The sequence below is a fragment of the Mustela nigripes genome, unplaced genomic scaffold (assembly GCF_022355385.1).
Source record: "Mustela nigripes isolate SB6536 unplaced genomic scaffold, MUSNIG.SB6536 HiC_scaffold_20, whole genome shotgun sequence".
NCBI lineage: Eukaryota > Metazoa > Chordata > Mammalia > Carnivora > Mustelidae > Mustela > Mustela nigripes.
The window spans coordinates 1,800,708-1,816,612 of NW_026739436.1; the positions used below are offsets into that span (position 1 = coordinate 1,800,708).

At 32.1% G+C, this 15,905-nt stretch overlaps 1 protein-coding gene across 1 annotated transcript; it reads right to left on the reverse strand.

Annotated features, from left to right (window-relative positions):
* Positions 1-268: 268 nt before the first annotated feature.
* Positions 269-15,041, reverse strand: LOC132008038 (eukaryotic translation initiation factor 1A, X-chromosomal). Its single transcript, XM_059386441.1, has 7 exons — positions 14,865-15,041; positions 12,937-13,020; positions 10,436-10,539; positions 9,352-9,402; positions 3,959-4,040; positions 2,884-2,975; positions 269-1,258 (listed from the first exon to the last, which is right to left on the reverse strand). Exons 1-7 carry the CDS (start codon positions 14,878-14,880, stop codon positions 1,253-1,255), a joined length of 435 nt encoding a protein of 144 aa, XP_059242424.1. The 5' UTR covers positions 14,881-15,041; the 3' UTR covers positions 269-1,252.
* Between the last annotated feature and the right edge of the window lie 864 nt (positions 15,042-15,905).

Consider the following 15,905-nt stretch of genomic DNA (forward strand, 5'->3'; position numbering starts at 1 on the left):
AAAGTGTATTTTTTATTTTTAACATTAAGTCTCACTGCTGAAAAACTAAGAGCTATTCTTTACAAACTACTTGAATCTTTTCCACTGAAGTTGTGTTAAAGTTTAACTGTAGGTAGTGTTTAGCCTCATCCTTAATTTTACCTTATGAATTGATAATTTTGAAATAAAAATGTCAAACAGTAAGGTTATAATCTAAATTCCTAGTAAAATATATATGAAAGTTGGTACATACAATAAAATACATCAATAACACAAAGTAAGGACAAAGTGTACTCAACAACACATTTTATTGTATTTTTTAGTAGTGGTTCCTTTCTTTCCCTTTGGTAAAACCCAGATAAGGCTTTAAGAAGGGCTTAGTTTAACAGAACTTACTGTAAAATTAGTTTTTCGTTTATATATTGTAATTTAATTGTTCAGAAAGCCCAAAAATATGGTCACAATGCATATGACTTTTGACAATAAGTGACACATTTAACACAACCTATTCTGTAAAATAAAAAAAATACTGTACTTATTTTAACATCAAAAGTTTTTCTTGAGAAATTTTCTATACACATTAGGTAAAAAAATACTATCAACTAAATGTCAATACCTCCAATGTAAAAATAATTAGGTCACCTAACACTGAATTTTTGCAACTAATAATCTAACAAATTGAAAACTGTTTTTCAAGCCCATGTTCTAAAAACTGCATTTTGGAAAAACTTTTTTTTTTTTTTTTAAATGATGATGGCAACATAAAATGAGAAGAATGTTTTTATCAAGCTTAGTATAAAAATACATATGGGTACATAAATACAAATATAGCTCCATTTCTTGACTTCTACCTTTCTTAAATAATGTCAAAAATCTTAGAAAACATCTAGATAACTAGAATATAGAGAAGACTGTAAACAGACTAGCTGGAACAAGGCTTTATCAAAAATGATAAGGCAATTTATTCAAAACACCTATTAACTAGAATAAAGTAGTCGTGGGAATAACTTGTTTCTGTTGTTTGACAGCAGTGAGTTATAATTGTAGTCTTTTATTCCTAAATTCAATTACAATGAATGAATAAAGTGTTAAATTTTCACTTGAAGTAATTCAGTTTCATCAGTTTTTAGAGAAATATAATACTTTAAAACAATGAAAATAAATCAGTATGTCTTAACAAACTAAATTCATACTAAATAAAGTTTTAGTCTTCTTAACAGGTGTGGGCCAAAATCAAAACTGTAGAATAATCTTCACAAACTCTGAGTTCAATTCAGATCTGTAAGTGAAAAGAACATGAAATTAATGGAAAAAATTAATTCTTACAATACAATAATACATCTATTACATCTACTACATATTAAGGACCCTTATACTCTATGGAAGATAGAATGAAAAATTCAAGTACATACAGAATTTTTCTCAATTCCTGTCTGCTGCCAGTAAGTATGAACTCTTTGAGAATGTTGTAGATTATACCATTGTTCTTATATAGTTTAGAATCACCTTCTTTCTTCTCAAGCTAGAGACTATAGATCTTATATTTTGCAAGTAGGAATGGACATGTGGCAATCTTAAAAATGGAAAACTGTGGAACTAAACCAAAATCTCCTCTTCATATTTACATACACACTACTGTTCAGCTCCCACCCAGCCTTCAATTCCACCATAGGTGTCACAATGTTCAAATGTACTTAATACACAACACAACTGTATGTTAAGTTTTGGCACAGAAAATAATCACTCTACTGTCAAAAAATTAATTTAGTCGTAAGAATCCTCTGGCTCAGGCCCCCCAAAGGAAGTACATGAAAAATATAGCAGAACAATATTTCTCATCCTTGTTCATTTCCTACTTCTAGGGTATGCTTTAAAATGTACACAACTTTTATATATTATTTCATGTTTAAAAAAGCATATAAATGCATGGTAAAAAAAATCTGGTAAAAATTTACATTGGAGGTATGTACTCAATATTTCTTTAACTCATGGAGTAATCTGAATGATTTGAAAATATATTAAAAATAATATGGATCAATTAAAAATATGGATCTATAAATGAATAAAAGGACTGATGTGATAGATCAAGTGTAGAAAATGTAAATTGTCTAATCTTGGTACATACAGTGTCCACTTGACATTAGAAACTCTCAACTTCTGTGAATGTCTGAAAATGCTCTTAATAAAGGTGTCTGTTAGTGATTGAAAGATCTGGAGATCCCTGCTCCTAGATCAGTGACTACCAATGTGGCATGAGCACCAGTATCGCTTGTGGTGCTCAACTTATCCTAATTACTTCATATACACATTCTAAGAAAATCAAAATGAATTTTATTTAAATAAAATAAAACCAGAACAGTGAGACATTTATTATTTTTGTTACACTTAAGCTTTATTAGTAAGAAAGCAATCATTTTCCACGAAACAGTGATATCTGATAAAATAATGTAATCCCCACATATAACTTGACAACAGACCTCCATTTTAGAGTATGTTGCAATTTCAATCCTTGAGCAAGCTGGTTCAAATAAGACTCTTCTGTTAACCTACTAATATTTCATTGAGGAGAAGGCACATTCTCAAACTGCTGCATTTCTTAATAGCTGTCTCTACAGACATTCTCACTTAAGCAAGTTTTCACTATGGATTGTCCACTGTTAGAGCTAATAATGCTCTTTTAGAAAGAAATGTTTCAAAGGATTATAAGATTTTTAAAAGTATAAGACATCTGACTACCTGGTTTCTGAATATTAATGAAAATTCAAATTCATGCAGTGGTCTTAATATATGCTTAAAGTGTTCAACACTCCTACATTAAAGAAAGCTGAGGAAAGACCTTGTTTCTCTGTAGATAATTCACAAACAAAGCAAACAAAAAAATACAAGGTTTTGTCTATTACTTACATCATCAATGTCTTCATCATCATCTCCAATATCATCAAACTGGATTTCATCATCATCTCCAGGACCAAATGTATCTGTATCATTGATTTTAGCTAAAGACATAATAAATACACTTCTATATATTCAAGATATTATTATGTAATTTGACTACAAAAATAAACATGTCTGGTATAAAATATTAAACTACCCAAAACATTCTTAGAAGAGATATTTCAATTTAACCAATGTTTCATTACAAGAAAAATGTTACTACTGCAGAAAAACGTACCTCACAAAGTGAATTCACAATGAAATAACAAGTGTTAAGTCATTACAATGAAGATTTTGTTTAAAAAGGCAGTGTATTAAAAAAAAAAAAAGGCAGTGTATTTTGTTAATGAAGGTAGTGTACATGAAGCAGGCCAAATCATGTTTATCCTCACCCAGTAAAAGTGAAATATGAAGTACTGACTCATATATTTTAACATTTCTTTAAATGTCAATAATTTCATCAGAAATCTCACACTTATGTAAAAATCTTGTGTTTTCATAATAAAATGTAAAATAAAGTAGCTGCTAAGTGAAAAGTATGAGCTTAGGTAGTAGTGCAATACCTCTTTGATGTTACGAAGGGCTTATTTTAATATATTCATGATTACTACAATCAAAATGCAATACTGTTGCCATTAGAAAGAAATGACTATTAAAATATAAATAACTCTATAGGAGACTACTATGCTAAGAGAAAGTGAGCATATTTTTCCTATATAAATCAACACCAGTATCATAACTGTTTTCCTTTCTTAGCTGAAAACTAATAATTTCTTGAAAATCATTGAAAACACTGTAATAATGTATTCTTTAATAGATACTACCACCAAAAGAATAATTTTAAGAAACTGATTTCTATTTATTATTAAAGTATTAAACTGTAAGGTATCAAAAATGATTTATATGACAAGCACACTAAAAACTAATTTTGTTAAGTCCATACACAAACAATACATAAACAAGATAAAATTCTATCAAAATGGCTTCATCTAAACACCAACAAATAATATCTTAGCACCAAAAAATACAGTAACTTTGATATTACCATGTTCTGGAAGCTCGCCATATGCCTTCAGACTTCTAGCTTCATCAGCATTGTACTTTAAAATTACATCAGCTTTGTTATCCTTAGAGATAAACAAATAATTTTCAAACCAATAGCCCAAAATGTCCCACAAATTACTTTCGAATTAACATATTAAGAAAAAGACTCACAAATTGTCCTGTTTTTCTTCACCTACTCTCTACTTTCTTAAAGAAAAAAATTCTTGGGCTTAAACAAGTAGGAAGTTTACATGCATTACCAAATAATGATTTAGCCTAGAAAAATTACTTACACTATTCACTTAATAAGAGAAATAAAAATGCTAAGAAAGAAGTAAAAAAACAAAACAAAAAAGAAAAAGAAAGGTGTAATGGGATCCCTTTTAGGTTAAACACTGCAACTCAAAGCCAACAATGGTATGATGACCCAAGAAAATTAACATACCTTTCTATATTCAGTGGTTCTTAGGATAGTTAGCCTACTGAAATCACTTAGAGAGCTTTAAAAAGATATTTATGACTCCTAACGATTGACAGACCCGAGATGATATCCAAAATCCTGTATTTAAAAAAGCTCTTTTGATTGTTTTCCAATGCAAATATCCCCGATAACTGTAGTGCATTTTTTAAATGTTCATATTTCACCATTTTAAAGAATCTGATTCATTTAGAGTTTGAAGGCTTACAATGGACCTAAAAAAGACCCTAAGAAAGTCAACTGAAATGATCACAGTGCTGGAATTGCTGTGTGCTATAAACCACCACTTCACAAACTTCAAAGGATAAAGAAAACACGTTGGGATTTTGTTAAAATTCCAATTTGGAGTCAGCAGATATGAGACTGGGCTAATATTCTCCATTTCTAACATGTCTGCAAATGGTGATGTTGTTATAATATATGAATGATTCTGCTAGTGACAACACAAAATTATTCACAAAAGATTAAGATCAGAACATCTAGTCACCCAAGACCTTGGCTACTACCTTCTCTTTAGAATATTAATCTTTTAAGAATTCTGGTTTCATTGTCCATAAAAGAAATTTAGTAACTATTCTTTTACCACTTTTGAGGTTTCTATAAAGTTAAAATAAGATAATGAGCGTAAAAATGATACATGTTTAAAAAGTGATCACAAGTTTTTATTAAAGAATATTAAAAAAATCAATGTATGATCAGATTCAGTCTATAAAAGTTGATACAAAAAATGAATTCAGTATGTATCAGAATACAAAATCAAAACACAAAAGTCAGTGTCTCTACAAATTAGCAGTAAACTATCTGAAAAAGTTTACATGAAAACAATCTCATTTACAATAGCATCAGAAAGGACTCAAGTGGTTACGGAGAGGGGGTTGGGGTAATGGACATTGGGGAGGGTATGCACTATGGTGAGTGCTGTGAAGTGTGTAAACCTGGCAATTCACAGACCTGTAGCCTGGGGATAAAAATACCGTATATGTTTATAAAAAATTAAAAAAAAAAAAAGGACTCAAGAATAATTTTTTTTAAGATTTTATTTGTAAGTAATCTCAACACCCAACATGGGGCTTGAGCTTACAATGCTGAGATCAAGAGTCACATGCTCTACCAACTGAGCCAGCCACGTGACCCCTAAGAATACATTAGCCAATGTATTTGCAAATTAATCAATGTGATGCACCACATTAGTAAAAGAAAGGATAAGAGCCGTATGATCCGTATGATCATTTCAATAGATGCAGAAAAAGCATGTGGCAAAGTATAAAATCAATTCTTGATAAAAACCCTCAACAAAATAGATCTGGAAAACACCTATCAATATCACAAAAGCCACCTATGAAAGACGCACAGCCAATACCTTTCTCAATGGGGAATAAACTGAGAGCTTTTACTCTATGGTCAGGAACAAAAACAAGGATGTCCACTCTCACCATTTCTATTTAACACAATACTGGAAGTCCCAGCCTCAGCAATAACAGACAACAAAAAGAAATAAAAGGCATCCAAAACATCAAGGAAGAACTCAAACTTTCACTATTTGCAGATGACATGGTGCTCTATGTACAAAATGCAAAGCCTCTACCAAAAACCTGCTAAAACTGAGACATAATTTAAGTGAAGTTAGAGAATACAAAATCAACAGAGAAAATTCTGTCTCATTTCTGTATAACAATAATAAGTCAAAGGAACAGAGATCAAGAAACGGATTCCATTTACTACCGCAGCAAAACCCAAAATACCTAGGAATAAACCTAACCAAAGAGGTAAAAGATCTGTACTCTAGAAACTATAATAAAACACTGATCAAAAAAAGTGAAGAGCACACAAAGATATGAAAAGACATTCCATGCTCATGGATTGCAAGGACAAATATTGGTCAAATGTTTATCCTACCATAAGGCATCTACATGTATAATGCAATCCATATCAAAATACCAACAGCATTTTTTACTGACCTAGAACAAATGATCCTAAAATTTGTGTGGAGCAACAAAAGACTCCAAACAGAAAAAGCAAACTTGAAACAGAAGAACAAAACTAACACTGGAGGCATTTTGAGTAGAGCTGGACTTTAAGCTACACTACAAAGCTGTGATCATCAAGACACTATGGTACTGGCACAAAAATAGACACATAGATCAGTGGAACAGAATACAGAGCCCAGAATGGACCTTCAACTTTATGGTCAACTAATCTTCAACAAAGCAGGAAAGAATGTCCAACAGAGAAAGGAAGTCTCTTCAACAAATGGTGTTGAGAAAATTGGACAGCCACAGGCAGAAGAATGAAACGGAACCACTTTCTTACACCACACATAAAAATACATTCAAAATGGATTAAGACATAAATATGAGATCTGAAGCCATAAAAATCCTAGAAAAAAAGCAAAGGCAGTAACTTCTTCAACATCAGTTATAGTAACTTCTTACTAGCTACATCTCTTGATTCAAGGGAACAAAAAGCAAAAATAAAGTACCAAGACTACATGAAAATAAAAAAACCTTCTGCACAGCAAAGGAAAACAACCAACAAAACTAAAAGGTGACCTCTGTAATGGGGGAAAATACCTATAAAGGACATTTTTGATAAAGGGTTAGTATCCAAAATGTATAAAAAACTTTTAAATTAGAAAACAGACAAAAAATAATCTATTTAAAAAATGGGTTGAAGATGGGGTGCTCTGGTGCCTCAGCTGATTAAGTGTTTGACTTCAGTTCAGGTCATGTTCTCAGGGTTGTGGGACTGAGCCTGGCGTGGGGTTTCCACCTCATCAGGAAGTCTGTTTCATCCTTACCCACTCCCCCTGCTTGTGCTCTCTGTCAAATAAATACATAAATTTTTTTAAAAAATGGGCACAAGACACAAACAGATATTTCTCCACAGAAGACATCCAGATGACTAACACACACGAAAAGATGCTCCACATCACTCATTATCAGAGCAATACAAATCAAAACCATAAGATACCAACTCCACCTGTCAGAATGTCTAGTTTAACAACACAGGAAACAATAGATGTTGGTTAGCATGTGGACAAAGGGAAACCCTTTTATACTGCTGGTGGGAATGCAAACTGTGCAGCCACTCTGGAAAATAGTATGGAGGTTCCTTAAAATGAAAAACAGAACCACCTATCACCCAGCAATTGCAGTACTAGTATTTTACCCAAAAATATGAATTTAAAAGGCTACATGTACCCTAATGTTTACAGAATTATCTGTAAGAGCTAAACTATGGAAAAAGCCTAAGGATCTATCAAGAGATGAATGGATAAAGAAGATGTGGTGTGTGTGTGTGTCTGTATACACACAGACACACACACAATGGAATATTACTCAATATTACTCAACCAACAAAAGGATGAAACCTTGCCATTTGCAACAATGTAGATGGAACTAGAGGGTATTATGCTAAGTGAAATAAGTCTGTCAAAGAGAAATTCCATATGATTTCACCCATATGCCTCTTACCATAATAAAGAGAATTATATAAAAGAGTAACAAGGAAATACAAGACTCAAACAATTGGATCTGAAAGATTATTTAAAGAAAACTCTACAAAATAACAGTATAAAAACAGCAATACTTTTGCTCACAGTTTGATTAAATATATAGTTTTGAGTTCCAATATGTTGAAAGTTCATGGATTAGAGTCAGGCTGTGTATAATCTGAAGGATGACATTATAGAGGGTAATTATGTTCATTCCTAAGTGCTCATATCAAATTTATACCTTATATATATAAGTTTGTAGTATAACTGTGAGTTCATGCCTAATCTTTCTATAATTGTCCTGTAAAACTTTTGGAGAATAAAGGTTTAACTTATTCAGCAGTATTTCTCAGACATGGACTTCAAGATCTTTAAGTTTAAAAGTAAAAAACAATTAACTGCTGAGACCCCAACATAACATTATTAAATTTTTGTTTTGACAAAACTGTAATAAAAATCACCATGATACAGACTATCATTTTCATTTCAGAAAAATTTAAAAATATTTTTAAAAAAGGAAACTAAGAATTTAGCTTCATGAGACAAACCATTCAACACCTGTATATCTTCTCATTTCATCACACCAAAGTGAAGAGGTCACTCCACATAAGTATTTCACAGACCAAGGGGCACCTGCATGGCTGTCAGTTAAGCATCTGCATTTGGCTCAGATCATGATTTTTTTTCTAAAGATTTTATTTATTTAATTTGACAGATAGAGATCACAAGTAGGCAGAGAGGCAGGCAGAGAGAGAGAGGAGGAAGCAGGCTCCCTGCTGAGCAGAGAGCCCTATGCGGGGCTCGATCCCAGGACCCTAGGATCATGACCTGAGCTGAAGGCAGAGGCTTTAACCCACTGAGCCACCCAGGTGCCCCTCAGATCATGATTTTAAGGTCCTGGAACTAAACCCTAAATTGGTCTCCCTGCTCAGTGAGGAGGCTGCTTCTCCTCTCCCTAATTATGCTGTCCCTTGCTCTCTCTCTCTCAAATTAAAAAGCAAAATCTTAAAAAAAAAATATTTCAGGCAGACTGGCATTTGGGAACCATAATCCCTGGAGTAGCGTAATGCCTAGAATGTAACGGTGTTAAAAAGAATGAGAACAGACTAATCTCCGGTATTTATCCAAATTTATAAGAGATTATGTATGCATATTATATTTTAAAGAAAAATTATACATAAAGGACAATATTGAATGAGGAGGTCTTCTCATAACATACATGCATCATTAATCTCTGTGGGAATTATTCTGAATTAGGAAAATACTATAATCATGAACACAAATGGTCCTTAATTTATTTTGAAAATAGAATTGTAAGAAGGCATAAATGCCTAGAACTAATCAATTGTCTATTTTGTATCTTCTAAGCATTAATAACTTATTAAATAAAAGAATACAATATAACTTTAAGTGTATTTGTTACCTGATAGTCTCGAAGACCAACCAATATAATGTCTGAGGTATTTATCCAAACCTATAAAAGAAAATTTATTGCATATTATATTTAATCAAAAACAATTATAAAAAGAATGTTAAACCATTCTTCCCACATAAATATTCATCCTGCGTGGAATGAAAGTTTCTAAGACAGTGAAAAATAACAACATATATACTATACTTCACGTGTGCACATATTCATAAACATATATACAGAAGCAAAATTAGTCTAGTTATATGTAGTTTTACTGTACTAAGAAAAAACCTATACTATACAGTTGAGTTAGTTTCAAATTTTCTAATTTACGATGTTAAAACATTAATAATTTTAAGTAGTTTAAAAATCACAGAAGGATCACTTGTGCCAAGGACATTAGAGGTTTTTAATCACAATCCACTCAAGTAATATTCAGTTACTCAAAATATACAAAAATCAGCCACCACCTACATTAATAGCCACTCTGTTACCATTCTACAAAAATACAGGCTCTAAACCCAGCATTTATTTGGAAAATGACATATTAACAGAAGAAAAAAAAATTTTAATTATAAAATCGGAGATGAAGGAACTTTTAACCAACATGAGTAATAAGTCTGAACTACGGTGATAAGGAATGAAATACTATTACTTAACATAATCTAATTTCAAATTTCCCTAATACACTTTCCCAAACCAAAATCCAGCCAAAGAACATGTACCATAATAGGCAGTCTTGTTAGTCTTCTTTTAATTCTTTAGCTTTTTTCTCTTTCCTGACATAACATATTTTTTAAAAGTACAGGCCATTTATTTTGTAGACTAGATTTGTCTGTTTCCTCAAAATTATAATCAGAGTAAACATTTGTGGCAGAAATACAATATTAATGAAACAATTCTTGTACATATAATCTTCTATTATATAAATTATCACTAAAGATTGTATTTTTTTAATTACAAAGTCTAAAAACAATTATTTGAAATCTTAAGGAAAATACCGAAGTAAGTTGCTTTGCCCTTACATAGCTAAAGTAGAGTTATTTTTTTAAAAAAGCAAATTTTGGATGAAAGTGAAATAAATCTCCATACTCACCTTTTTTCTCAATTTCCCCCTGATATGACATAATCTCTTTACACCATCAAAACACATAGCTTCTAATCTTCCATTTCCCAACATTTTAATTACCTGAGCATACTCTGAGGGGTTGAGGAGGAAGAATATGAAATACTGTTCAGTATTTGTTAAAAGATAATAACTGAAATTAGCATACATTTAATAGCCTCTTTTACTGCTCAATTTAGATTAAACTAATTTTTTTAAAAAAGGGATAAAGCTTCATCAACAAAAAAGCTTAAATATTTTATCAAGAAAGGGTTCTTTGAAGGTGATATTCTAATATATCTAACATGTAACTCTAAAATATCTGATATATTGTAACTATACTCCAGCAAATCAGAGAACTCATTTGACAAACAATTTCTACAACCTCTTCCAGCTACACCTGCAGACTTTATTACCTTATTTTTAATTAGACTTTTAATTAGATTTTGTTTAGAGTCATCAAAAGCCTACAGATGATGTGTCTAAGGTCACAAATGCCATTTCTATGACATGCTATCTCCATTAATATAAAATTTTATTTAATTATGAGAAATCAGTTCTGTTTTATCTTTATGACTGCTCTATTTTTAGACATCAAAATGGCTCACTCTAGAATGTAAAGTGTAATCCTGGTTTATCAATTTTCACATTTGGCTAGAAGCCCAATCTTGGCTCTTCTTTCCTTCAGAAACTTTAGGAGTAAAAAATCAGTAAGTTAGTTACTTTAGAATAACTTGGTGATTCTTCCAAAGATCTATAACAAGAATAATGTTCCAAGATAAAATGCCAAATGTTTAAAGTATTTCCAAAAGCAAGCTTCTTCAGGAAGCCACCTTATTCTACTGCCACCAGAAAATATTGGTAAGATAAGAGCATTAGTAACATGGAGCAGTCTCTTCTAGACTTAAACAAAAACAGCAGAAGTGAGAGTGACAAGAAGGAAATAATTACTACAAAATCTTCACACTACTAAAGTTTATACTAAGAACTAACCCTAATTATAATTTATAATTAGGTTGACAGATAAATTTGAATACATGGTTGAAATTACACATTAAGCTTCCACTTCTTTAAGATGAGAAAAATAAGATAGCAAAGAAAAAAAAAAATTTAGGAAACAGGCCTGAAACCAAGACAAAGGTTAAGTAACTGTCTTTATTTATTTATTTTAAAAAAATATTTTATTTATTGCTCTCGCTTCTCTCTCTATGACAAATAAATAAAAATGTAAAAAAATCTTAAAAAAAATTTTATTTATTTTGTTTGACAGAGAAAGAGAGAGATCACAAGTAGGCAGAGAGGCAAGCAGAGAGGGAGGGAGAAGGAGGCTCCCTGCTGAGCAGAGAGCCGGATCCCATGACCCTGAGATCATGACCTAAGCCGAAGGCAGGGGCTTAACCCTGAGCCACCCAGGTGCCTAGTAACTGCCTTTAGATAGAAAACATGTTTTATATACACAATAAAAATGCTCACTTACTAGTGGCTTGCATGTATATCATGACTATAAGGTATTGCTATAAGGTGCCAGAAATTACAGACAAGTAAAGAAATGTGAATATATATTACAACAGTAAATCAGAGCCATTCAATAGAGCTTTTCTGTTGATGGTAGCATACATATGAACTGAATAATATGGTAACTCAAAATTTGAATTTCACTTAATTTAAATAGCAACATACAGTCGGGGGCTAATACAATGGAGAGCACTACACAGTAAAAAGTAACACATAATTTTTCTTGTCTTATTTCTATTGATTATAACCCGTTGTACTTTTTATCTTTATGACTTATAAGTGGAAATTTTGTTTTATAATTATAATAGCATAAATGCTGAAGTTAAATTTCTTGTAATAATTCTGTAATTATGAAAGAAAAAAAACCCTTATTCTTAGGAAATAATGTTGACGTATTAAGGGATAAAATCTCTTATTACAGAATTAGATGTCTGTAAAAAAGTTTACCTAGAGAATGTCTGTTATACCCATATCCAATTTTTCTGAAGAGTTTAAATTTTTTTTTTAGTGGAGAAAAAAATAACTTCCAGTCTTTTTTTAAAACTCATTTTCTGTAACTTTGGCCTTCCTTAATCCAACAGGGTTAATCAATAATTTATTTTTATTACATTTTATGATTATGTATTAGCATCACTAGAGAATGAAGGGCCCAAAAGTTGAATATATTCCTCAAAAATATCCATAGTTAAGAATAAAGTATGATATTTTTAAATGATGCTATTCTTAATTTGTTCTAAACCATAAAATTCTCTTAGTTGTAGCTAGCTCTTTTTCACAAAAGAATTAAAACTATATTTACAAAAATGCCAAAGCTAGTATACAATTGGTTATTGAATAGACAAATTTTGGAGAGGTGGGGTAGGGCACTATAAATGAGGTGGCAAAATGCTCAGGATTATGACTGAGATCCTTTTTCGGGTGAAACACTGAAATTCAGACTAATTAAAAAAAGATGTTAGTAAGTTAAAAATTTTTACCTTGTCCATCCTCTTTAAACACCAATTCTCTTTTTTCAGATTCATTTTCATTCTTGCCCCTACGTCTGTTTTTACCTCCTTTACCTAGTTGATTTAAAAGTAAAAAAGAAATTAAGTGTAATAGTCTAGATTCCATACAGTAAGTTATCAAACAAGGTGAGATAAGGCTTATATATAAAATCACTTAGGGAAAAATATTATTTAAATAGCACTACAACACTAACGGAATTCTAAAAGATTTAAAAATTTATATAACTTGGTTATTTAATTGATTACACTTAAAATTTTTCAGTGGTTTCTTTCTGGTGGTTTACTAGATTAACATATAATAAAACCATACACTTATTTGACATTTGTTTTTGGATTTTTCTGACATAAAAATACATAAAAAAAATTTCATTACTAGAGATGACTATTAGTATTTTATTGTCTTTCTTTTCCAAATAAAAATAGGATTGGAAACATTCTCTTCTATAACCTATTTTAATTATAGTCAATAAAGTATCCCTTTCATATCAATAATCACAGACCTAGAGAACATTTTAACATACAGTTAATTTTTTATTTTGACAACTTGTTTAAATTATTATGTTAAATTGAAGATTATTCTACAAATGCTACAACATATATGTATTTCCTTAGACTCCATATGAACTATACCAATCTATTTTGCATTAACAAAACAGGATTCTATAGTGCCTTGCCACAACCATACCATGTTAAAAATTTAAAAGCACAATTAATTTATATCTTTCAATTTTTGCTTTAACTAATGTGAAATGTATTTGAATATAGTATTAACTTTCTTTCATTCAGGCTTTCTATTACGTAATAAAGATGTGCATCATAACGTTTTATTTTTAAAAATTTTTTATAAGTCCACATGCCATGTGATTTTATTTTAGTTTTACTTTTAAAAAATATTTATTTATTTTTCGTCATAGCGTTTTATTCCCATTCCATAACCTAAACCACAAAAAGAGTCATTTCCAGTAAGTTGGAGAAAGACTGTAAGTAGCAGTGATAATGGACCCATGGGAATAGTGTGAAACAAAAATTTCCTCTCCAAATAGAATTTAAAAATGTCTACCTTACTACTGTGCAAATATGATCTTCAATCTGCCATTATTCTGTTATAGTAAAAGGTAGGTACACCTGAACAATTTCTTATCCATCTGGCTTTACTATATTATGCATTCTTATACGGCATGAAGAATAATTTCCTATGAAAGATGTTGTATACTTCAAATGTTGTATTATTTAGGTTAGTTTTCCCACTTGGCAGTTGAAAGTACACTTACTAAATCTAATAATTTAACTGTTTGTCTCAGAATAGAATAGATAAAAACCTTTACTTCCAGTCTATGTTATAGGAAAGGACTCCTGAGAAATTGAAAAATATGTAAAATGTCTTCTGGAAAAGTGTTAAACTGTGAAGGGCTGGACGAAAGTGAAGCACCACACACGAAACCATATAGCTATCAGGGTGTCATCTACTGTTTACAAAGAAGAGATTTTATCTTCAACAATAATAAAGTGTCTTTAGGGAAACAGTACATCTGGTAGTTATAAAAGCAGGAAACACCCTTTAAACTTAAGAACCACTCAAGAACAGTGTCGCGATGGACAGAAATGCTACTTAGGAAACCCAGGCTGTCCCGGGCATGTCTCCCCGACAGATTCATAATGCGCCCCGGCCAGTGTGGCGAGAATGCAGAGCAAAAATCCACATTCTCCCGCATTAGGCCCTACAATAATGGCGTCCGCTCCACCCCAGTGTGACCTAACTGAAAGACGGGAGTAACGTCCCAGTTCCTCTGCTAAGCAAGGTCTCCTCGGGGAGGAAAAACGGTCATGGGGCCTGGTTTCGGATCTGCGTCTAGGGCAGCGGGCCGGGGAGAAAGGTGGTTTGGCTAGCCGCATATTACCTTTATTCTTTGGCATGGCGGTGACTGCTACTTCCCGGTGCTTTCAATTTCTTTGTTTTAGGTGGCACAGCAGCTACTCCTCCCAAGATTGTAAAAGACGAAATAATCGCAGCCCGTGACATACAGTAATTTGGACCAAGCTCCACAAAGTCGCCCCGGAAGTACGGCAGCGGGAAAAGGAAACTGCGTTATGGCCGCTTACGTCACTTTTCCTTGCCTCCTAATACCAGACTAGATCTGCGTCCTCGCCCTATTGCTTCTGCGCCTGCGTAGGATAGGGACGTGTGGTTCTCCGAGTAAGAGAGAAGCACACTGAAAGACTTCAAAACAAGAATAAAAATCCTGCGAAGGCAGAGTCTGTGAGCTGAAAAGAAGCGCAATGAAGGATAGAGCACGCCGAACTATGGGTCCTAGTTAAAAATTCTTCAAAAGACATAGTTATCAGCTGACTCTCTTAACATCTAGACCCTTAGTAACTTGAACTTAGAGTACTGTTGACATAAGTACTATGCTATGCATTAAAGAACCTTTTCAAACTTCGTCTTCCTTGCCTCGTGGTAAACCTTATTAGGACAGACACTTTAGCCTTCCTCATCTTTACCAACACTCAGCAGAATATCTAAGAGGTACTAATCCTAGATAAAATATGAAAGAAGGAACGGAGATTAAATAGAGGAAAACTTAAACTCAGCCTCTAAACTTTACAATAAATACAGGTTTGAAGAAATGCCTAAGATGTCTATGCCACAAATTATCCTAGGAGAAATTCCGCTTGATTATGATACATAATCATTTAATAGGTGGCTACTATTTTGTTGAGAGTATCTGCATCTGTGTTAACAGTAGACATTACCATATACTTTTTTGTAATGTTTTTATCTGGCATTGAAATCAAGAAAATGCTGACACATTAATCATTGAATAATGTCATATTTCCTCTTCCACTTTTTAAAAAAATATATATATTTATTTGACAGGCAGAGATCACAAGTAGTTGGAGAGGCAGGCAGGGACAGAGAGAGAAGCAGGCTCCCTGGCGAG

Bases quoted from the DNA above. Each gene is read 5' to 3' on its own strand.
- LOC132008038 (XM_059386441.1), bottom strand. The intron at 9,403-10,435 runs GTGAGTATGGAG...TTTCTTTTATAG, and splicing joins GGGGGAAATTGAGAAAAAAG to GTTTGGATAAATACCTCAGA. The intron at 4,041-9,351 runs GTAACAAATACA...TTTATCTCTAAG, and splicing joins TTGGTCTTCGAGACTATCAG to GATAACAAAGCTGATGTAAT.